The following is a 25,475-nucleotide window of genomic DNA, read 5'->3' as shown; positions in this document are numbered from 1 at the left end:
GTCTTCTTTAAAAAAAGGCAGGTGAAGTAATTAAAATAATGCTTCAAGAACCTAATCATATTTTAGAACATGGTTCTGACTGGTGTTTGGGCCGTGGCCATACAGTGGACTGAGAGGGACACTTATTTCTTCCTAAGCTGACCCTGGCCAAGCCAGGTATAGTGATCCCTCACCCGTCCCTCTTGCCTTGGAGTTTAATTAGTCAAACAGCTTTATGCATTTTTCATTGAATGTGGCCTTGAGTTCTGTTACTTTTCTCATTTCTCTCCTCTGAACGGGCTCTGATTTGTCTGCCCCCTTGAACTGCATCAGTGAGAATAGAGGGGAGTCTTCCTCTCTGTCATTCTAGACGTGGCCTGGGTCACAGCAGCTTTTTCTGGTGGCCATGTCATGCTGAAGCCCTAGGATTGATTTGCTGCTCAGTGCAGTGATTTTGAACAAGTGATAGCCTCTCTGAGCTCAGTCTGCTCTTCTACAGAATGGGGGTCACCACACTCAGTCACAAGGGTATTGTGACTCAGGTGGCCCGATGTGTCTGGGTGCTCTCTTTCACTGGTGTGGCATAATGGATGTGTTAGCGGGAGATCCTGGGTGATAGGTTCAGATGAAAGGGACTGGAAGCTCCACAGATGTCTGCCTTCCATGGATGATCCCAGTCCCCAGAGGGCTATCAGTCGGGGATAGTTAGTGTGGGAGGTGGAGGAATGGATCCAGGAGGTGGAGTGTCTGGTCCAAACTTTTGATCAGGAGCTGCACCCTTTGATGTAGCAGAATGGAGTTCCCTCCAGGAGCAGTGCTGAGGCCAGCAGGCCAGTTTGCCTTCCCCTGCATTTACTGGCAGGGACAGTACAAACTTGCATGGCTGAGTCTCAGCCCTGTGCCCTTCTCTCACTGGGGCTTGTCTGCCTCATGATAGCTCGTAGTGAATCCTAATGCTGGTCTCCTTAGGGCACGAGATATAAAATATGTACCATCATGTTAGAGCATTATAGGACAAGCACTTATTGGACACCTACAATATACAAGGAATACTGTTAGACTGCGGTTCAAGAATTAAAAAGACGCAGAGCCAGCTTTCAAGAAGCTCATGGGCCAGTATAGCAGACAGACATGTAAACAATCATAAAAATGAAAGAAGGGCAGGTGGAGATATGTTTGTTGGGAAAGCGTGTCCTAGATTAAGGGTTGGCAACTCTGGCCTGCCGGCCAAATCCGGCCCACCCCTTATTTTGTTAATAAAATTATACTGGAATCCAGTTATACTCATTTATTTGTGTACTGTCTATGACTGCTTGTGCACTTCAACAGCAGAGTTGAATGGTTGTGACAGTGACCATGTGGGCTGCAAAGCCTAAAATACTTACCATCTACCCTTTTATAGACAAAGTTTGCTGATCCCTATCCTAGATAATGGGTCAGCAAGTGAGCGTTCTGGAGAATAGCCATGAACCTTATTTGTGGGAGCTTTCTGGATTTTTGTATGTGCAATTAATACACAGAATTTAGAGAAAGAAGAACTGGGGGAGCTGGCTAGGGGAGAGCTTTGGAACTGTGTGAGGATTTGACTGGGAAGCGAGACGTTGGAAAGCATGGCAGGTGGGCATGAGGCGTGTAGGGCTGGGGGTAAGCTGTGCACCCATAGGTGCTTTCACAGGGGCACAGCAGAGCTGAGAGAGAGGCCAAGTCCGGGGTCAAGCCAGGACAGGAGGCTATGATAACAGGATTGTATGGATTCAATGTAAAGCATCAAAGAAGCAGACAAGTCTGGTGTTGGAAAAATCACCTCATCCCACTCTTCATTGTATAAGTGAAGAGAAGTGAGGGAAGGGAGACTACTTATCTAAGCTCATCCAGCTAGTGATTAGCAGATCAGGTGGAAGTCCCTGGGCCCTGGGACACTGACCCTGTGACCTGGTTATTTGGGGAAAGGACTAGGAAGCTCAAGATCTTTCCCAAGAGCCTCCCTCTTTTAAATTTTCTGTAGCCACCAGACTGCATCTTATTTCCTACATTCTTGTAGGGTTTCCCAGTCTGTAAGCTTCTTGAGGGCAGGGTCTGTGTCTGGTTCCTCTCAGTGAGGCCCTCCTCGTTCATTCTGAGGACTCCATGGATGTGTGAGAGCACTGAGCATGGAGGCCTCTATCCCCATCTTCCTGAGCACGCAGAGGGGGAGGTCTGGGCTTCTGTAAGTGGCCCTTGGTTGCAGTCGGGGTAGGGCAATGTACTGCTCCACAGTGATGGCTGGTGTCACTGCCATCTCAAGGGGCTAAGAGGCCCCTTGAGAAGGTGGTGAGGATGTCACTGAGCCCTGACCGGCTCTGCAGCTCCCCATGTAGTTTGTCATACCTGCTTGGGTCATGTGCAGAATCTTTTCTCCCAAGTGCTTCAGCACCCCTGAGTAAGGAGCTTCCTTAAATGCTGAATGTCTCCCAAGCAGCCCCATCAGCTCAGGGAGGATTCAGTCAGGATGCCATGCATCTTCAGTGATTGACAGGAACACCTCATTTGTCCTGATGTGTTGACAGAAAGGCTTGAAGGGTAGCCAGAGACAACGCTCCAGCTCAGCTCCTCCCTAATCTGCAGGACATGCGCCTTCCGGCCTCCTTCAAGCTTTGAGCTGACTCTCCTTGGATTTCCCTGGCATGCTGGACGAGCCCCAGCCCCAGCCCCTCCAGCGAGGCAGTGACAGGTCAGGAATATGGATGGGAAGGCGAATGCAGCAGGCACACGGTGCAAAGCTAGTTGGACAGTATTTGCCCACGGAGCCCCAGAATTGTTTGTCATCTGTACAGCAACCCCCAAATTGTCCAGAGTCAGCAGCTTCGCTGGCCTTGTCATAGAGCCAGAGAACAACACAGGTCAAACTTTAAGAGCATGGGGACTTCAAGTGTTGAGAGAGGGAGGGAGGGAGAGAGAGAGAGAGAGAGAGAGAGAGAGAGAGAGAGAGAGAGAGAATGAGGATGAATGTTCTGTTATGGGCCCATCATGAGAACGCCATAGCCAGTGTCCACTATGTGCCAGGCACTGCATAGACACTTGACATGGATTCCACATTCTATTGTTACAACTGCCTTATGAGAATTTTTTCCCATGGCAATGATAGGAGCAGGGAGAAAACAGGTAGTTGTGCCCAGTTCATGACTACAGACACTCTCATGACACCAGTGGGTCACCTTGCAAACGCACACACTGGTCTGGAAACCAAGCCCTCGGTGAATAGGAAGAGAGTAATTCCATCCTCAGTCCATTCCCTCATGTCTTCCCAGGGTAGGACAGTCCAGAGGAATGTTTTTACCTTTTCTATCATTATCTTCTTTTTGTTTAACAAATATTTACCAAGTGACTATTACGTGCCAGGCATTGGACAGTGGAAATGCAGTGGTGGGCCAACCAATAAGCTTCCTGCTCTGTGGAGCTTAGAGTCTAGAAGAGGGAAGAAGACAAATAAGACCATTTCGGAGAGCAATGAGTAGTGAATGAATGTGCAGGGAGATGAGAAGGAGAAGGAAAAGGTGACAGGAAGACTGTCTCAGTTAGAGTGGATGTGAAAGGCCTCTGAGGAGGTGACCTCTTGGCTGAGTCCTGGAGGATAAGGAGGGGCCAGCATGGATGAGTTCGGGAGGGTTCCAGCAGGTGGCAGCAGCGAGGGTATGGGCCTGGGGACAGGAGAGACCTCAGGATGTGCAAGGAAAAAACAGGTCTAAGTGACTATAGCATTCTGAGCAAGGAGAAAGTATTAGGCAGTGGAACTGGAAGGGAAGGCAGGGGCCGGTTAATGGGACTCTGTAGGCCACCGGAAGGACTTAAGATTAATTGGAAGCACAACAGGAAGCCACCTTAGGGTTTTGCACAGGGGAGAGGTGTTGTGATATTAATTTTAAAAGAATCACAGAAAATGAATTGTGTGTGTGTGGTAGGGAATGGGGAGGGACAGACATGAAAACAGAGAGACAAACTAGGAGTGTATAGTTGTCCAGGCAAGAAATGGCCAATATTAGAATGGAACTTGTGAAAAGTGATCAGTTATGTCTGAGGGTGGAATAGTCAATATTTAAACAGACTGCAGAGAGAGAGAGAGAGAGAGAGAGAGAGAGAGAGAGAGAGAGAGAGAGAGAGAGAATGAGAATATAGGAGGACATAGTGTCCTTTCCATGGCCCAAAAGCAAAACCTGATCTACATGGGTTGTAAATGACTAGTCAGCCAAAGCAGAACTTTATCCTATGGATATTTACATTTTTTAAAGGATCAAATAAGATACTGATTTCTTGAAGACTGGACCCTGTCTTGTTCATCAAGCAACTAGGCCCCTAGCACAGTGCCAAGAGCAGAGTTTGCACTCCAAATCGTTCACTGAAACAAATGGAACCAAGGGAGGAATTCCAGAACCTACCAGTGGGTAGTGGAAGAGTCCAGGTCTCTTAAGTCCTGGCCCAGAAAGAGAACCACTGTGGCCCTGACTGGAAAGCCCAGCATATCCCACTTAGAATCCTTTACAGACCTTGCACACAGGACATGCTCAGGAAGCTTCATGAATATTTCTGAGACCAGAGAAAGCTGGAGATGTACAGTCTTCTAAGCTCTTTTAATTTATCCTTCATCCAAGAGAAGCAGTCCAGAAACTAGTCTTCGGATGTCTGCCAGCTTTAATCAGATCCAGGTAAATGAGCTAGGAATAAAATAAGTTTTCGGTTCTCCCTCTCCTGGTACCCAGTTGTTTCTGAGAGTGCTCCATAGGACCCTCTAGCTGCCTCTGTCTTGCTCTGAAGGGTCTGTGTCCCAGGCATTCCCTCATCCTGGCTTACCTGTCATTGAACCCACATCCTGTCCTGCTAAGGAAGGCCGTGAGATGCTCTCAAGAAGCTCATAGTCTAACCTCAAGTTCTCTCACTCAGGGACTACCAAATGACTAGCTTGTCTGTGACAAAGCAACCTTTTGGGGGCATTAAAGGCTGATGAAGATTTGATCCCACCTAGCTGAACTGTGAAAGGGGCTTTGAATGATTTATCCCAGCAGTGACTTATAGCAGACATTAGGCCCACCAAGAGGCTGATGGAGGAGAGGATGATGTAGGCCCAGGGACCTTTTTGAAAAGGCTCCATCATACCTCCTAGGTGATGGTTGCACCACTTCGTGAGTATACTAAAAACAACTGGATAGTACACTTCAGAAGGGTAGGTTTTATGGTATTGAACTATATCTCAATTTTTAAAAAAATCACGCTACCTAGACCTTCATTTCTGCCCACAAAAAAGGCCAGCCCTATCAGGGCTCTGGACGAGTCCCTTTCCAGGGCCATGGTCCCTTTCCCAGGGCCATGGTCCTGGGAGGAGGTATGGTATCATGAAAGAAACAGGCTCTGGAACCTGACAGCCTTACAATTCCATCTGTATGACCTTGGCCTCTGCTTACCCACTCCGAGCACTGGTCCATAGAATGGAAGAGATGACATCCTTCATGAGGCCATTGTGAGCAGTCAATGTGAACAGGTGTGAGAAACACTGCCCATGGGTGTGCACATGGCAGGAGCACATCTTGGTTACTTCCTTCAGTGACGGTATTGTTTGTACTGGGGGGACTTTTCTTTTCTCTATATTTGGTAACCTGGGATGGACAACAAGGCTACTATAAGTGACATCGATATATTGGTATAAATAAATAAGACCCAATAAAAGGGATGAAAGAGAGGGGGTGAGGATGAGGAGTTTATAGGCCCTGCCAGGGTGAGAACTGTGTAGTTCATTGTCTGAAGGTACCTAAAATCTCTCTCTCTCTCTCTCTCTCTCTCTCTCTCTCTCTCTCTCTCTCTCTCGTTGTTTTCCTGTGGGTCAGTATCCAGGTTTATGATTGGGGCCCCAGCTAGAGCATATGGTATCTTGTGTCATATGGCACAGATTAGAAACAGGGCTCCATTCCTCAAGATGCTTTACTTCCGTTTTTGGAAAATCATCTTAATTTGATGATTTTGTTAGATCAAGACGCTTTACTGCCATCTGCCAGACCACCATCGTAGTAAACATACAACTCTAAGATGTTTTCTCTATGGTTGGTACCTCCTTAACGTGACGTTTCTCAGTGCATGACCTGCACAACTGCATGCGCCCCCTTGGTTAGGATAAGTACGAGAGTTCAGTATTTACCCTTCTTGGCTGGTACCTGCTGCGTTTCTCATCCAGCAGAGCAGTGCCCTTACCCTGACTAGGACCTTTGGTCTTTGCAAGTTTTAGGATATGAGAACAGAGATGGGAGCCTTGGGGAAAGAAGACATGAAGAAATACAGTTCTGTCTAGATGGTGAAAGTCTCTGTGACGCGGTGCTCTAGCTCACTCCTGCATTTTCCCAGGAGGCTGGGAGCTTTGCAGCCTATCAAATTCCATTTGTCATAGAATGACTGAAAGGCCAGTTCTTCAGGCTGAAGTGCTAAGAGAACTCCCGCCCTTCATGAAATCAAAGGATCTTTCAGTGTGAGGGGATCTTCAGAGTTCAACTCTATCATTTTATAGGTAAGCAGGAGGCAGGGGCCCAGGGAGGCTCAGGTGTGACATTCCGAAGGTACCACAGTTGGGAAGTGCAGAGCTGGCTCCAGGACCTGGGTCTCTGTGCCTTATCAGCTTGTCCCTTGTCTTTTCCACAGCCCTAGGGGACCGAGCAATGCTAGAATAGTGTGGGCATAGATGAGCAGGAAAGACCTTGGGTTTTCTTTCTCCGGAGAACTCTCAGAGCAGTGGAGGGTCCTGTTGGCTTGGGATATAAGGAAACTGCTTTGCATAGAAGACACTAAAAATACCTTCATCCACTGGCCCTGAGGGAGATTTTCCAGCCCGTTTGGCTTTTTACTTTCCCCTCCTATTGTCCCTGATGCCAAAGTAGGCTGTGCCTCAAAGCAAGTTTCTGGTATTTGCTTCTTTCATCCCTTAGAACACACATGTTTAGTGAGAACTGTGGTATTCTTGGCGTGATGAGGGGCTCTCGCCTTTTTTGCAGGAACTTGTCTTGACAATGGCCCCAGCAACAGTTAAATTTCTCTCCAGGGCCAGTGAGCCTTACCCAAATTCCCCGAGAATGAGTTTTACCTTATTCTCCCAACTGTTATTGATTATGAAGTTTCCAGCTGAAAGGGGGCAGGTGCCTCAGGGAGACCACTGGTGGAGCAGCCACTCCCCGCATCAATCAGAAGACTCATCCTCACATCAGGGGGCACACGCCTGCTTGTGTTCCCCACACTCATTATTCATCTTCTTTTCCCCTGGACTCTGAGCGACCTGTGGTGTGTGTGCTGGTCTGAATAGGGCTTAAATAGACATCATCCATTTGATTCAGAGACACCTTACAGGAGGCCTGCACCTGCATCGAGGGCCTAGAGATAAAGATGGAGAAGCCACAGATACGTTCTTGACTCATGAGAGCTTTGAGGGAGAAATTCTTCTCTTGGTCCTGTTATTTGAGATGATATCAATCCTTCTTTTTGTTGAAAACCTACCAGGGTTATCACTGTGGTGCTGCTGGGAGGACCCAGTGAGTGGCAGTGCTGAGTCTTTGTCCCCCTGGAGCTAAAGGAGTCAGACTGGAAACCATGCCCACAGTCAGTCAAAGGCAGTGCTGCATGTCACAGATGAGTGACAAGTGAGGAGACTGGTAGCATGCTTTAGGAGTCTGGAAGGGCTTCTTGAGGAAGGTGGGACTTGAGCTGGAGCCTGACTGGAGGATCCCTTTGGAAGTGAGCCTTGTACAAGGGTGCCTGCCCCTGCCGGAAGGGACCTGGGGCCCCAGCTCCGCGATGGCCAGCCTATCCTCCACCTGGTCTCACCTCTAGGAGTCTTGACGCCTTCTTGTTGCTCACCTCTTGCTGCTGTTGTATCACTTGCCACCTGCCATCTACCCTACCCCAAGCCCTCATCTCCTCAGCCTTTTTCCAGCTCCCTCTCTCCACCAGTGTCTATGTTTCTGATTATTCCCCCCAGTTGGAGTTACTTGCATGCTTCTGCATTGAATCTCATTTTGTTATTTCCTGTCCCATATTTTCTAAACTCCCCAGGTCCCTTCTCATTTATTTCCCCATCCTCTCTGCTGCTGTTCGCAGCACCGCCCAGTTTGTTATCATCTGCAGATTTAATTAGCATGGTTGATGAGCCCCTTTCTTCCAGACTAGAGGCTATGGGGAGGGACGGTGGTCTCAGGCAGGACCCGCTTGACAATGGTGTGTGTGACAGGGTCAGGGCTGTGGAAAAGCCTGTTTTGGCTGCGTAGACGGGACATGTTCCAAACCGGGCTCTCGCCTCATATAGGGGAAAAAATGCCCCAGGAGCCAGGTTTTTCTGGGAAAAAAGGGAGGATGCTGGAAACTGGATTGCACAAATCCCCTCAATTCAAATTCCTCTGGCCAGAGACATCATCTCCAGAATCCAATTATTATTAGCATTGAGCACCTACTATGTGCCAGGCATCGTGCTGGACATCTTACATTGTTGCTGATCTTCACAAGCAGTCTGTGAGGTCACTGTTGTTTCGGGATTATTATAATATTTTACCAAAGAGGAAACAGTCGCAGAGAGAGTACATAATGTATCCATGATCACACAGGGAGTAAATGGCAGAGCTGGGATTTTTAAGCCAAGTCTCTCGGAGTTCTTCCTTTCATGTACCTTACTTCTCAGAGACGCCATTAACTTCATCCCTTGGCCCCCAAACCACTCTAGGCTAATGGATTGTTTTCATAGCACTCTTGACAGATGGGCTGATTCTGGACGGTTTTGGAAGCCCACAAAATAACGGACTCCTCTATTCTTTCTTATCATTATAGTGATGAGTCTTTTCCGGAGTGCGTCTGATCAGCTTGTCAATATCGGATTTAGGTCTAGATGTTAGCTAACCTACCAGCCTTTACTCATAAACCAGTTTCTCTAAGCTCTACCTTAGTATCTCTCAAGTCTGCGTCCGGTGGGGGAGTAGAGGACTGGTGTGGTCCTCGCTAGCGCTGGCTTTTATGTCAGGTCTCATAGATTTGTGGGCAGCACAGCGGTTTGCACTTCAGCTCCCTGAGTCCTAAGGCAGTGATTCTGGATGGCGTACTATACATTTCAGGAAGGATAATTTTTCCTTTTGTGGGACTTTGCAGTACATTCGTTGAAACATGTTTGGTAGTCCTCCTACTAAATGGTTGTGGTGCTCCCTTATCATTGTGACAATCCGAAGCTCCCACCCATTTCCGAAGGGTGGTTTGCATAACCACCCTTTGTCTCAGAGACAAAGGGGGGCTGAGCAGGTGGTACGTTGGCCCTCCGGAGCTCAACGAGGGTAGTCCCCTGAAATACTGGGGGAGAAGAAAGGGTTCTTTAGCTCAAGTTCTTTGTAACTAATGTTGTAGAAGGTTTTTAAACTTCTTTGTTCGTGTTCAAAGTCAACCCTGCCTCCTGATAGGAGCTCTCTGTTATGAAGGATTAATGGCCCCTAGAAGGAAGAGCCTTTAAGAAACCTGCCTCCTCTAACCTGGAGAAGGTCTCAGTGGCACATGGGGGGCTTGCTCCTTTTTTCTGTTGACCACAGCCCAGACCAACCCCAGAGCAGATGGATGGTCACTGTCCATTTATTGCATTTCTTAATTTCACTGGAGAATGGGAAGAAGTTCCCAACTTGAGCTCCACTGCGAAAGGGGAAAGGCATTCTCTCAGGGTTTCTGACAAGGGGGACTCTTGTCATTTTTTTATCTTGGGTTGAAGATACATAGAATCTGGGTGAACATACAGGGTTGACCCATCGAGATCACTGCGGTGAAGGTCATGGACAACAGCAACCTAATGGGCAGATTGGTCAGCACAGGCCACGTCTCAGCCCTCTGGCTCCCTCAGCTTCCACTCGGCTTCCAGCAGGCTCGTTTCCACATACTGCACTTATCCCTTCTTGTACCTTTGCTCATCCTACTCCTTCTCTTCGTGCCACCCATACCCCGTTTTGCATATGTAAATCCCATCACACAATGTTCAAAGTTCAACTCAAGTTCCCTCCCCATCGCATCATCTCTGGCTCCTCTAGCCTGCAGTCAGCTCTTCCACTAGTGTCTTATATCAATGAGAACTCTTGGTTGCATTACAGAAAACCCAACTCAGACTGGCTTAAACAACAAAGGGAATTTATAAGCTCATGCAATCAGAAGCCCAAAAGTAGGTCTGGTGAGGCTTGATCCAGCAGCTCAAATGATGTCCCCAAGGACTCTTTTTCTTCATCTTTCTGCTCAGTCTTTTTCAGGGTCCACTTAATCCACTATTTATTCAATGGTCCCTTGGCTGACCCAGGCCTTCCCTTTATGGAGCAGATTGACTGCCACTATTCTCCCTAGAGTTCTGGCAGAAAGAGAAAGCTGCTTTCTCCAGAAACTCTGGCCAACATTTCCTTATATCTTACTGGTTTTCACTGCATTACAAACATATTTCAGAACCAATTGTTTCGGCCAGGGGGATGGATATGCTGATTGGTTCAAGGTAATTGGGCCTACCCCGGAGTTAGTGGGGTCGATTCTACTGAAAACATGACTGAGAGCTAGGAGGAATATTTCTCTCAGAGCATAATCTGGCAATTATTGATGAGTGAAAGGGGAGACAACAAACAAATGAGCATTCATTAGTCGCCCAATCCATTTGAACATTAATCACCCCAGTCATGATGTTACTCATCTGTCTTGTGTGTTAGATTTCGTTTATCTAGTTTCCAAAGAAGGTGAAAGCCATGTGATGTTACGATGGCTTATATGTCTTCTGTATACCCTTAACTCTTAGCACATTGCTGATACACAGTTGTTCCCCAGTAAATACTTGTTGAATTGAAATATGTTGGGATGAGTGAATCATAGGAAATAGTAGGGAATATCCTTAGAGGAGAGGCATGTCATCGCTAAGAGAAGGCCAAAGTTCATCTGTGGTGGTGGGGAGTTAATTACTGATAGCACGAAGGTTTTATAGAAGTGTCTTGAGGAGAAAAGGAAAAAAAATCACGTAAGTTTTGAGTTAGGAGGGACATTAGAGATATGGGCACTTTTAGAGGTAATATGATGAGTTTTTAAATGCCTGGAAATGCTTTTCTCTGAGTGGGTCATTTATCAAAGGAATGAAGGTCAGGAAGGAGATACTGGACATTCCTGCCCAAACATTTGATGGCTTTTGATTATCAGTGGTGATTATTGCTGATCCGCAGGAAACTCTACGATTTATTGTCCAATCTGGGACAGTTTTGATAATGCTAAAATGCTAAACTGGATAGGATGATGAGGCAAAGATGTAAACTGGGACCGTCCCAGCCCATTCAGGACCAACTGATCATCCTTGGTCCAAGTATCTATCAACCACTCAATGGGGGACCTTTTGCCCACCACTCTGCATCTGCCTTCCGTTCCTCTGGGCACTGACAGGCTCACAGTGTCCTCTTGGGGGCGAATGGGAAGCTCGCACATTGTGGAGAGTTTGCATTCTGCAGCATCTGATTCCACTTGCTGGATGTCCACTGTCCAAAATAGTTTTACTGTGACAGCTTGGAAAGGGCAGCATTTTCCTCTGGTCTTTCCTCATGGTTTATCTGTGACCTTTTCCCCTCCATTTTGGGCTGGGCCTGTGTGCCCGAAGCCTCGTCAGCTCCCTAGCCTCCCTTAGTTTTGGGAGCGGTCTTGTCCTTTCTGCCAACATCTTCAGGGTTCATGGATTTTTATCCTCATTTTGGGTCGAAATTTGCTCTCTGGCTCCTAGATGCTGTTTAGCCTTTTACTTTCTGCATTTTAAATTCCAAATGGAAACATTCTCTATTATCTTTAACCTTACTTGGTATTGTACATGCCAGGAGCTATGGCTCAGCTATGATTTTTCTCCGAGAAGCATGATAGGATCCCCATAGAGGTCGAGGACATGTGTTTCATGGTCCAAGGTACAGGGACATGCCCTGCACTTTCAGTGCCAAGGTCAAGATTTGGCTGTGGCTGCCTATGAGCTTGCTCTTAATACAATCCTTTCATATATACTTTGTAGTTTGCAAAATACTTTTATGTATATAATCTTATTTGACTCTGAGGTATCATGGAATTATTAATTTTTGAAAATTTATTAGCTAATTAAAAACTAAAAACATATAACTGTTAAATAAACAACATGTTTATTTAACATAAATGCCATTTTAATGAAAAATAATGATATTTTTCAAAATAAAAGAATTGAGAGAAGTGTGGCATTGTTTTACATTTTTGCAAATCTTTCCCCCCTAGCCTTATTGAGGTATAATTGATGTGTAATAAACTGCACATATTTAAAGTATCTAATCTGTTGAGTTTTGACATCTGTACACACCTGGGAAGCCATCATCATAATCAAGATAATGAACATATCTTCCACCCCCAAAAGATTTCACGTGTCCCTTTGTAAAGTCCATCCTTCTCTCCTACAGGTGGTATTATTATGAAGCATTACAATCATTTTTACAGGACCCTAAGTTTCAAGAGCTTTGATGACTTGTCAAAAATAGTACAGCTGGTAAGTGGCAGAGCTGGGGCCCAAGACCAAGTCCTCAGGCCCTAGTACCCAGGGCTTTCCCACCATCTCTCCTACCTACATGGTGATGAGTATTCCCCATTTCCTCTGTGGGACTTTTAAAGTAGAATGAAGCCCAGAGGACACATAATCCCACTCTGTTGCTCACTCCCCATATTGTGCTTTTTCCAGGGTACTGTGCTGCCCTTGGGGGCCACTGAAGCTCAGGGGTGAGGTGGGGAGCAGGTTCTCTCAGCTCTGGGTGTGTGAGAAGGTCTGGCTCCTGTGTTCCTCTCACGACTTCATCTTCACCCGGGCTTTGAGCAGAGGTTTTCTGGGTGGCTCCTGTCTGGAGTGCAATGATATGCCATGCATAGAGTAGAGACAGTGGTAGCAGGTCCAGAGAAAATCTCTTTTGGGCCCCTGCCTATTTTGGTAGCTGCCCTAAGGGATCCTCCCAGCCGGGAATGCCCTCCCCTTCCAGGAACTTTGGTGATGGCTCTTTGCTTTGGAAAAAAAATATGCCAAGAGTGACTGAGTTTTCATTTACATAGGACCCTGGCAGGGTTCTCCCCAACTTTGGTTGGGGACTCGGTGAAGCCTTTTCTATGAGAGGAGTCATGCTGCTGGTGTTTTGGGGTCTCTGGGATAGAGTTCAGCGAGCATTTGTTCCTGCCCTCCACCATTGCTGATCACTGACCCATTCTCACCTTAGCCTGGGGAGGAGAGTGTTGGAGAGGATATTCCCTGGCTCTCATCCAGGGCCTCCCAGGAAAGCAAGTTTTTTTCTTTCCTCCTCCAGTCAGGACGTTCCTCCCTGTGCTTAATTCCAAGTCACTGTGTGTCTGGGAGGTCCAAGCAGAGCCCGCTCCCAGTCATAGGTTGGAAGTTCCTGATCGCTGAAGGGAAGTTAAGACTTTGCTTTCACTGATGGCACAGGCAGGCCATGGTGTTCCGCCAATGGAGAAGTTGTGAGGACCATCTCATTTCTTGCTCTCATGTCAAAACTCTCAAAGGTACACCCCACTCTCCTCCTTAGTGTTGCGCATGGTCCCTGGCCGCAACCTGAGCACCACCTGGTAGACCTCCTCCAGCCGAGAGCGTGATCTGAGAGCTTGGGAGTCCCTGGGGGTTTCTCTCCTGCTCTCTGTGGGACAGCACATTGGTCCTTGCTGATCCAAGAGGACCTGGCTTGCTGATGTCTTAGAGGAGTCTGTCCCTGCTCTGCCCCTCTCCATCATATAAAGCTCACCCCTCCACCCTTCCTCGGGCAGCCCTATTCCTGGGCCACAATGTGCTGCAGCTGATGTTCTCGGCTCACAGCAGGGCCTGGACCAGAGTACACTCAGGCGTCTGGGGTCAGCGTGGAGGGGGCTTGGCAGGACTGTGTGGGAAGAAGGCTGTGGAGTATCAGTTTCCAGTGTTTGGCTGGGGCTGCCTCCCATTCATTCTTGTTTCTCTAGAGGGAGGTCGTGGTCTTGTGAAGCCATATGCAATCTTTGGATAACAACAGCAGGACATAAACAATAAGGGTAATCTCACCAGGAGGAGCGTGTGTCCTCTGGTCCCTGCGGAGGGCCTGAAGAGGTGGCTGGGGGCGTGAATCGCCCCTCCCATTGCCGTTCCTCCATCCATCATCTACCTAATCTCTTGTGAAGGGAGGGACTTCAGGCTGCCCTCGGATGGGTTGGGAGCCCTCAGGGCCGTGTGATACTGTCCCTCACAGGCATTCTGGGATGAACCCTGGTGTCAGGAGACATGGATTCCATTCCTGGTTCTGCTACTCATTGGCTGTATGTCCATGCCCAAGCAACTCAGCTTCTTGAGCTGCAGGTCTTCATTTGTTACTTGAGAAAGGTATGTTGGGTATATTTGGAGGTTTCTTCATCTCCAGAGTCCTTTGGCCATACGAGTTCACTCTTCCAAAATCCACTGTGCCCAGCATATGGCTCTGCTTTGAGCTGTCAACATGATGTTGAATAACATCATGGAAATCTGACGCTTGGAAAGTAAAGATACCAAAGACTTTTATATTTGAAATATCTTATTTTCCAGAGCATCCCTGATTCTTCTCCTTAATGCTGCACCACTCTTATAAACCTGTAAGGCAGACAGGTTTCAGGTATACCCAGCTGCACTTTAGTTCCGGTTGTGTTTTGTGAACACTGGAATGAAGTTGTGCCCATGCATGACGCCTCTAGGAAAGGGAGCAGATCTGCAAATGCTTTGAGGACCAGGGAATATTCCTATAGAGAGGCCCATCTGCAAGGTCTTCATACAGTTCATGATCAAGTAGAAACTTGAATAACTTTAGTTGTTAGTATAAGTAAAGATTCAGAAGTGACACTTACGGATAATAGAATTATTGTCTTAAAAGGGAACTAGATTTAAATTCGGTTGGTCAAAGCTCACCAACTACTTTCTGGGCTATGGGAGCCAATTTTTAGAAATTAGTCACAGGATCCAAACAGCATATACCAGGTATATGTGTGTATTGAAGTTGCAATACATACTTACTGAGCATTTACTAAATTCCAGGTATTGTGGCGGCCGCTGAGGGCAAAGCAATCAAGTCACGTTCTTTATCTTCATGGAGCTTAAGGTCTAGCCAGGAAGACAAGCATTCAACACCTACTTACAATGGTTGCGATAGTGGTTGATGCTCTAAAGGAGAAGGAGAGGAGCTACGCAGGCAAGAAGGGATTCCAAGGGGTTCAGGAAAGGCCTCTCGGAGGAATTAATGTTTCAGTGGAGACCCAGTTAGGAGTTGGCGGATGTGGGGCGTGGGGAGGACTTTGCGGTGGAGGAAATAGAGTGGGAGGAGGTTCTGAAGTGGGAGGCTGGCTGGGCGAGGAGGTGCTGAGGTAGGAAGCTGGTTGGAGCAGTGGGAAACCAATGAGAAGGGCTGTGTGGCTGGAGTCCAGGGAGGAGGGGGAGAAGTGCTGGAGCCTTAGAGAATGTGCATGTGATCAGGCCTGCTGCTGAGGCAACTTTAGAGAGGAAGAGAGGAAGGGAGAGAGCGAGAGACAGGCTGATTAGGCGGGGCACATATTCAAGACGGCGATCCGACTTGGCTTCTGCGAACCTTCTTGGTTTACTTAGTGGTGAGCAGGCCTAGGAAACCAACTGACAACGCAACTTAGAAGAGACCGAGAAAGACAAGGGTCCGGTTATGGTTGAGGAGTATTCATTTCCTTTGACCAGAATATTCACACTCGCTTCTTGGGTAACTTCTTCCTGATACCCAGGAACTGGAGAAACAGAATTTGTAGCATTTTATGAAAATGGAATCATACTGAAAGCAGTTGCCTAGTTTTTGTGGGGCATTTCAATGGAGCTGGAGAAATTTTCCTGCCCTGTCATACATCTCACATTTCTTGCCACTGGAATTTTTGCAGCCTCCCAATGGATGTGCTTGGGTTTTCCTACAGAAATCTTTGCGTGCTTGTTATCATTCCTCTGATGACTAGAACCAAATTATAAGTTATAGCTCCTTTTACATGAAATTCAATTTTGGTTGTCTGATGATATTTGTAAGCCCCTCCAATCACATCGGTTACTTATTTATAAAATCTCTTTTAGGGACGGGTTATATACTCTGATGGCTAATCTCTTATATTTTATGGTAAATTTTGTGTTTCAGAAAACAATGTGTTTTGATTTTGTCCTCAAATTCTGGAGATGCACTATATTTCAAACCTGTGAATTCCTTTAGGGTATGCAAGATATTTTGAAAATCCTGTCAATAATTTTAAAACTTCAAGGCAGTAAACAAACCAGGATTACTTATTCACAATTTTAATCTAATGAGAACTGTTTTTCCCCAAGTCTTTTCTGTCAATCACAGGAGTTCAGTGAGGACCTACTGTGTGTCCAGCCCTGTTCTAGGTGCTTGAGGAACATAAAAGAGGTATCCGATAATGTCCCTGAAGAAGCAGTCATTCTATTTGGTAGAGCTAATCACCATGATAATGGCTGACACCTATTGAATGGCCCACCTTCCAGGCCCTATAGCAAGGACTTAACATATTTTATCTCTAATTCTCACAATAGTCCAGCAATGTTTCTTATATTCCTTATTCAGATCAAGAAACTGAGGCTCATTTGGTTAAGTGACTGGCTCAATGTCTCACAGCTGCAAAATCGAGGATTAAAATCTCACCCTCTTTGAATTGGAAGCCCAAACTTGCCATTCCTCTGCTATACTTGAAGGGAGCCACATATAGGACAGAATGGAAGTCAGTTGGGCTTAGAGAACAAGGAACGTTTTTTTTATTATTATTAGCTTAAACTATATTAACCTTCAATTTTAGATTCCTGGGTTAGTAAAAAGGGCTTCTGCATTTGGTGATGGTTCTGTGCAGGGGGTTTTGTTTTTTCTTTGGGAGACATAACCAGTCACACCAGCTAATATTTCACATCAGCTTTCATATTTTCCTTTTTATGAGAGAGCAACAACATTACATGGCCTAAAAGGAACATGATGGCTAGATGTTAGCACCACAAAATTGCATTCCAGCTTTTATTTTCATTTGAAACAAGTTCCATTTGAGGAGAATGGAGAAAAAGTGTGCTTTGCTGGAGACAACTAACGCCCCCACATTGAAAACAATTTTGCATTGGTTACTATAAGGTTAGGCTGCCATTGATAGGGCATCTAAAAATCCCAGTGGCTCAACAAGGTAGAATTTTATCTTTCACATAAAAATCCAGGAGACAGCCCAGGGCTGCTATGATAGTTTATAGAGTTAGGACTCTTAATACGTAGCTGTTTCTGGCCTTGACTTTGACCGCCAGGTCTAAGATGCTTATTTATATCCATGTTCCAGGAAGTAGCTCAGGGATAGGGAAGAAGATGAAGGGCAAAAGGCATCTACTTGCTGTCTCTGAAGAAGGTGGTCAGAAACTGCTTCACTACACTTCCGCTGATGCCACATTGGCCAGAAGTTAGTTTCATGGTTACACCTAACTGCAAGGGCGACATCGTCTTCATTCTGGATGGCCATATGCTTAGTTGAAAAATGAAGAAAAAGAGAATGGCTATTAGGGGACAGCTAGTGGTCTGCCATCAAGGTCGTGAGATTTGACCTTGGTCTGTCCAACCCTTTCTCAAACTTTGAAATGTCCACTTAGTGGACATTTATTATACACTTGAGCCACCAATTCTAGACAAAATTTAAAAAGAGGGCTCATCACAAATAAAAAGTAAAACCAAACAAAGTATTTTAAAATCAGTAATAGTCACGATTTCATCTTTGTAAGACGGATGGTACTGTTTGCCATTTTCACCAAAAACATCGTTTCTGGGGTCATGATGGAGAGCTGGGCTGCAGGTCAGCTTTGCAGAGGGTTTCTTTTCTTATACTTTACTTTCACTAAATTAGAAAAGCTCAAATTATGGTTAGAAGTAGGAGCAAGTGATTGATGACTCTGTCTAGTAGTCCTGGATATTACGACCATAGATAGATATAAAAATTGGGATTTCTCACTGAAGTCCACTTCTAGTGTTTTGTCGTAACTATGTCCACTTGGCAAGTGGAAGGTGGAGGGTCTTATCTTAGGACAGTCTCATAGATTCCTTATCCATCCTTTGATTTAATGTTAGTCTAAAAAGCATGTCTTTATATCCTATTGCAGCCCTTGGATGTGGTTTTTAACTATGCTAGGTAACATACGAGTATCATATCTGTCTCTGATGAGAGGAAATAATAATCAGGTAGAGCACAGACTGCCTGGATTCAAATACTTTTTATTTTTTTAAATCACACTCTCTGTGTAACTTTGAATGAATTACTTAAAAGTTTCCTGCCTTGGTTACCTTAAGTGTAAAATAGAGATGGTGATGGTACCTGCTCCCCAGCATAGCTGTGAAGATTCTGTGAGCTACAGCACATAACTCCCCAGCTCTGTCCTAGCACATGTCAGTAAACAAGCATCATGTATACTGTTCTTATTTTCAGGTATTTGTATACCCTAGACCATCTAAGACTTTCATACCACAGTTCAATTTCTTGTGAAATCCTGGGTTTTTTTCCCCACCCTTATAAATCATCAGCTTTCATTCCCAAAGTGGAGGTAGGTTCTAGATATTTGAATTACTGAGTATATTGTAGAGCTGCCCTTCAGGATCATAGAAATAGTCTTCACTAGCATTATGACCATCCTATAATATCTTTTTGTTTTATTCATCATTTCAAAAAGGTATGTGAGCACAGTCATACTCAGTGTACTTCAGTGGGGAAAGCAGTCTCTCCTTGTCACCTCTTTCTCTGCCTGGCACACTGGAAAAGTAGATGGTCAGAGGCTGTGCGTAAATGGCTTCCCCTATTACCTTAGCACTAAACCAAGAACAGAGGGCGTTGGTGGGTATTGACCACCAACTGGTCTTTGTGGCTGAAACTGGGGAATGCTTTTCAAAAGGGACAACTGTTTTTATGTGCACCTTTGCTGCACACAGAGTTGGTGACTTCTCAGTACTGGTTTCCATGTATCCTGCTTCACAAAATGCAGAGTAAGTCAATAAAAACCTCCTTTCTTCTGTAGCATGTGTCTTCGGGGGGGTAAATGGGATAAGAATCTGCAAACATGTCTCTGTAGAGTGCACTCGCTATGTCTCGGGTCCCACTCTGCCCCTCAGAGGCGGTATCCTAACGTAAATGGCATGTTGGCCAGGACACTAGCATCTTCCCATGAAGGCGCATGGGTTTTAGGTGATTTCCAACACTTATTTGATGAAGGAATTTCGCTATCATTTTGTTCCACTTTCTCTGTGGACACAGTGCTTGTGATTAATTTTACAAGCAGTTTTAGAAGCTTCTCATAAATGATGAGGCTTTTACCTATTTTTCCTCCTTTTTCTGGTCTCTTTCATTCTTTAGTGATAAAATTAATTGGATTAATGTTAGAGAGCATTTTTTTCCCCTGTATGTCCTTGTTCTGAAAAAATTTGAGGTTTTATTTGAAGATGAAGAGAAACTGGTGGCTTCATGTCATAATCTGACCAATTTTTATAACAGACACTGTGACCAGGGCCAAAGGATTGTTAAGTCAATAAGACCTAATTTTGAAATACTCATTACTGCATTTCCTTTTCTTACTTTTTATTTTTGGGTGAAATCAATATACCCACAGAATCACTTATCCTGGGACAAAGATTTATACTTTATATTCACAGTGGAGCCCTGTTCATGATTTATGTTTATGATATTATTTTGAGTTATACTATTTAAATTATTATTTATATCATTTCTTTTAGGTTTAGATGAACCAATTTTGTGATTTCGGGTTATGACAGCATAGTAGTAGAACAAAAATATAAACTTAACAACAAACAATGAAAATATGTGCAAGAAGACAAATTGCATGCTGTTTCCTGAATGCTGGCAAAAATAAACTGAATAACTGCTGTTAGGAGTGAATAGGATATCTGTGAAACTCATAATTGCTCACTTTTCAAACTTGTGAACACTATGGTTTTAACTCATTTTTTCCTCCAAAGCTGCCAAACTCCAGGGACCACACTTTGGGAACACTGCCCTATGGGTTTTGATGAGAGCATTTCTGGAACAGAACTGGTGGATGGGGTATGGGTCAGAGGGGATGGGCTCCTGGTAAAGCTTAAAGAGGACAAAAAGCAGAAACTGAAGAAACAACAGGTTGGGAAAGCTGGGGAGCCAGACATTTAAGTTATGTCCTTCTAAGTGTTTCCGTTTCTTCTTCCTTTGTACCTTACAGAGTAAAAACCAGGGATCTATCTTTGTCCGGATACACGCTCCGTGGCAGGTGCTGGCCAGAGAGGCAGAATTCTTGAAGATCAAAGTTCCTACCAAGAAAGTATGAACATCTTTCTTCTGGGTTTGGGGTCCTCCTGAGGGCTGGATGGAGGTGAATAATTTGGGAACAGGGTCAGGTGGGGCATGGGTTTTATGGAGTTGAAATCATAGTTGATGCACCAAAGATCCTAAACATGGGGCAATATGTGGGTGGGACAGGAAGGAGAGCTGGAGTGGGGAGAGGGGCTGGGTTTGGGAGATGCTTTCCCCTCAGAGCTCCACCTGGATGTGTTCCAGAAGAAGCCAAACAATTCTCTGATCCAGTTTCTTTGTTTCTCCCTTATACCTCCTTTCTCTCTCCTCTTAGGGTCTCAACACTGCCAAGCATTTCTTTAGAGTGAATGTAGTAATGAGAACGGGTAGCAAGCCATGCTGATCATGTCAGTAGCATGCAATAGCAAACACTTCAAAAAGAGAAAGGCAACATATCCACAGATTTAGCATTCTTTTTCTAACAGACATTTTAGTGGAAACAGGTGGGTATTGGCTTTGACCATTTAAGATGACTCTAGGAAGTGTCCTGGAGCAGATGTTCTACTTTAAGTGATCTGTAGGTGATCTCTGTCTGTCTCTGTCTGTCTCTGTCACACACACACACACTCACACCATAATATCATTTTACAGTGGTGGCCTAGCTTTGCAGAGATCATCTTCATCATTCTAACAATTTCCCACGCTCCCCATCATTAACAGAACTCCACATCTGTTGCCACCTGCACCACCATTGTCACCAGCCTTCATCACCATCTCTACTATCAACAGATCCACTGGCCCGATCAAAAGTCACTCATCAAATACCACCATGGGTGATGTCCTCATGAATCCCCTACTCGAGAAGGTTAAAGGCTGAGTGTTCTGTCCTTATAGGTTTATTAAGATGGGTAACACCTCCATGGCAGGTGGACACATGACTATTAAACAATGACATGAACTATTGACTATTAAACAATAGACATGAAATTTAGCTCCACACATTCTGCCAAAAAAAGTCGATGTTTCGGGGTCACATGCCTGAGTGTCTTGGTTTCACACTGTGATCTTTTCCCCTTCAGTTGCACTGCTGTGTTCTTGGTCTCCTACTGTTAGATCTCTCACTCCTACTACCACTCTCCTCAAATCCAGTGCCTCATCTTTGCTCTGGACCTTCGCTCCCACTGCACCGATGTCTTCCCAGTCTGATGGCAACATGATCCAAGTCTCAGCCTTGGACAGAGTCTTCTGCTTCCTACCGATGGTGTCCTAACTTGGCCAACCCTTCCTTTGTCTTCCTTCTAACTTGAATATATATATTTCTTCTCCTTTCTCTAGTGTATCTGACTATCTGATATTCTTTTAATCTCATTTTATTTGTATCTCGTTTCTTATGTTTTTATATCTGCTGGCTGACCCATGGAAAGAAGGTGAGCAAAACTCTAATGCCCATGCTACTACTTCTGTCCCCTAGAACGATCCTTTTAGCAGGAAACCTAGAGACACAGAGGAAGTGTGCATTCTGCTACACTCCCCTCTTTGCCTCTCTTTCTTCTTTGCTCTCTTTCCCATCTTTCTTTCACTCTCATGCTCTTCCTTCCCTTCTTCCCTCTTCTTTCCACTTCTCTCTCCTAATGCCTTCTCCTAGCCTCCCTCTGTTCTTTGAACACCCGACCACACCTCTGTTTCTCTACCACCTTCTTCTTCTCATTCTCAGACTCAGTCCCCACGTAGTGCCTGCCTCTTGTCCCTGTGGTCTCTGCTTGTCCTTTCACAAGTCATACCTTTGAGAGCATATCTGCCGTCAGAGTTTATGTGCCGCCATACATTTAGCCTATTGGAACTGAACCGTTATTGCTTAGATGGTACCTGCACTTGACTTTGTAGATGAGATGATTAAAGCGAGGATATATTATAACACAGCGATCTCTGAGTTTCCCTCCTTCTTTTTCTCTTTATATTTATTATTTTTTTATAATTAAAATATATGTGACATATAATGTATAAATTTAAGGTGTACAACATGCTAATTGATATACGTAAATATTGTGATTTGATTGCCATTATAGCAATAATTAGCACCTCTATCATGTTATATAATTATCTTTTCTTTTTAGTGGTTGGAATAATGACGTTCTAGTCTCTTAGCAAGTTTGGTGATTATCCGCGTATATGATACTGATGTTTGTATTCACTATACTGTGCATCAGATCTCTAGAGCTTATTTACTGCTTACTGCAAGTTTGTACCCTTACACAACGTCTGTCCTATTTTCCCCTCCTCCGTTCCCTGGTAACCACCATTTTACCCTCTGTTTTAACAAGTTTAGATTTTTAGGTTCCACAGATAAGTGATATCATACAGTACTTTCCTCGCTCTGACTTATCTCGCTGAGCATCATGTGCTGAAGGTCCGTCCATGTGGTTGCAAATGGTAGGATGTCCTTCTTTCTCTTGGCGGAATAATACTCCGTCATGAATATGCACCACGTTGTCTTTATCCATTCATGCGTTGATGAGCACTTAGGTTGTTTCTGCCCCTTTTTTCTTTTCATTTTGGAGGCATGGAGTGGTAGACACTGCCCTAGACGAGTCCTCAGGAGACCAGATTTCTAGCTTTCGTTCTGTACTTATTTGCTGTGTGGTTTGGGGGTGTTGCTTGATCGTTCAGAGCCTTAGTTTCCTCATCTATAATATGGACATAATAACACCTGTCCTATTTTTCTTAGAAGGGTGTTGTAAGAATCCAGTTCTTAGCCAGTGCTGTGGAAATACAGGAGTGTATCCCTGTGTCTGCGCTCTCAGATATTTTTTATGACCATTCTCAATTCTTAGTGCCCCAACCAACTTCCCTCCTGACCAAAGAGGCAGCCAGCACTAATGGAGTGCCCTCGTAGGAGTCTTTGGAGAAGCGCTGCAGGACACAGAAACAATTCATGCCCTCAGACAGCAACAGTCAAGGGCACAACAGAAACACACATGCCCAGATGTCAAAACACTAATTAAATGCTGTGTCAAATAGCAACTCATTAGCATAGGACAGATTCTGCATGTAAATATGTTGGACCAGGGAGAGCAAAGCCAGATGGTGGTTCCTACAAGGCTTCAGATACAACAGAAAGAATTTTCCCACAGGTTTCTGGGCCCCAGACTCAACACAGGTGGGCTGTTCTGGTGTCTATCTGTGGGTTCAGTCACATGACCCTGATAGTCCTTGTATTCATAGAATGCAGCGGCTTGCCGTTGACCTCACAGTGGGTGTCATAACCAGGAGAGGCGGACATAACTTGGTATGTTGGGTAGGATGCATGTGTTTTTAAAAATTAATCTGAGAACCTGATCCCAGGCGTAGGGGTGGGGTTAAGCCCAGTTTCTGAGATGAGAAAGGAGCCTGGGGGGAGGATGAAACACAGTCTGTGTACATTGGTGCTGGGCCCGGTGGCATTTTACTCCCTTTTTAATGGGTTTGGGAAGTGACTACAATGAGAATAAACTACATTTGCAGAGAGCCACATCCTGGCGGCAGGGGGAATGTGGAGGAAGACTGAGGCACGGTATGGGATCAGCTAAGCCGGTGGAGGTTTGTGTCATAACTCAGCAGGGTCCGGAGAGACCAGGAAGATGGGGAGGAAATCACGAAATCGAGATCTCAAACCTGGACAAATCCATAGTAATGTGTCCAGGGACTTGGAGTCCCAAGCACAGATATTAACTGGGAGGGGGAACCTTGGAAGGAAGCATTTGTTTTCCAAAAACAACAACAGAGGAGCCAGCATTTTGTGAGGGACACTCATCCATGCACAGGAAGGGGGTGGGAAGGCCTGGCCTTTGGCCCCGAGCAGCCTGGGAAGGTTTGAAATGGGCGCTTTCTCACCTCTGCTCATTACCAAGGTGGCCCTCCCAGACTGTGGTCAACATCTATGTTTATTTCTCATTCACTTTCATTGTATATGTATGGACACCCCCCTTCCTCAGCCCGTACATTGACTTATTCTCTGCCTGTAGCAGAGACAAGGCCGGGAATGGATGAAGGGGCACATAACTGCATCCATGCTTGTCAATGAAATCATGTTAATCCAGCCAGAGCCGACTAAATTTGGAAGAAGTGACATGCTTGGGATGGGTGAAAATCACTTTTGTCCCATCTGTCCAAGCTTTTGTAGCTATTATTAATAGAGTGACTAATATTGCCGGGGTCACGTATGCTGCTCCCAGGAGCCTATACGGACTTTAGCTTATGAGTCCTAACCATGCAAGTGGATGCTGTGAACTTCCAGGAAGTCAGACCTTTTCAGGAAAGTAGGCTCAGAGCTCCCATCGTGTCCAAACCAGGAGTAATAAATGTCACGGAGGGCTGTTGTAAGGACCAGTGACGGTGCCTAGCATAGAGGCACATGCAACACAAGGTGACTGTTGTTGTTACTGTCGTTGGTGTGGTGGTTCCTAAGTGGAGTGTGTTGGGCAGCACAGTTGGCACCGATCGGGGCTGCTGCTTCCTGTGAGTTCCCTTCATTGCCAACATCTGCAGTGTTGGGGAGAGCACAGGCCCAGTCCCTTGAATCTGCCAAGCCAGCCAGAAGCCCAGACACGGAATCAGTCGAGAGGTGGGAACAGATGGCCTTTGGACTATGTGCTGGGGGATTTCTGTTTCCTACAGCATGGGTCCTTGGGGCGTCCATAAACGTAATGGCTCCATGCGCGAAGTCTGTGATGCCGTCACTGGGAAAGCCAGCAGGAAGACTGCTCAGGCCCCCAGCATGGGAGGGACAGCTTGAAGGCGCCCATTTCAAAGGATAGACAGCAGGGGTGACAAGTGGTGACTGTGAGTTCTGCTCCTAGCTCGGCCCCCATGAATCTGGGGTTCTTGGATTCATGTCTTAGCCTATGTTCCAAAACAAGACTTGAGATGGGTTACAACCAGAAGCATGAGTACAAATGGGTCATTTTTTAAAAGGGCACATAAAAAAGAATCGTAATGGAGGGGTAAGGAGGGAAGTACAGGGAAACAATGACAATTGAAATAAAAAATAAGAGTGATTAAGGCAAATGAGACAAATTTCATTCTGAGTTTCCTGGTAGCCAAGGCAGAAAGGACCGTGGCTCACACAATCCATAGAAATGAGCATCTATTTTGTCAGAGGAGGCAAACTTGTTCCTGTTGTTAAAGCCTAATTG

General features: G+C 45.4%; 1 protein-coding gene across 1 annotated transcript in view; it reads left to right on the top strand.

Moving 5' to 3' along the window:
- Window positions 1–25,475, top strand: part of ANO2 (anoctamin 2) — a 309,723-nt gene that overhangs the window by 58,588 nt on the left and 225,660 nt on the right. The window contains exon 4 of the mRNA XM_081059630.1: window positions 20,234–20,332. Coding sequence (XP_080915756.1) covers window positions 20,234–20,332 — 99 coding nt within the window. The remainder of the gene's footprint in view (window positions 1–20,233; window positions 20,333–25,475) is intronic.

This window comes from Rhinolophus hipposideros (genome assembly GCF_964194185.1).
Source record: "Rhinolophus hipposideros genome assembly, chromosome: 9".
NCBI classification, from domain to species: Eukaryota; Metazoa; Chordata; class Mammalia; order Chiroptera; family Rhinolophidae; genus Rhinolophus; species Rhinolophus hipposideros.
Note: the sequence above shows the minus strand (reverse complement) of the source record. Positions and strands in the feature narration are given on the sequence as shown.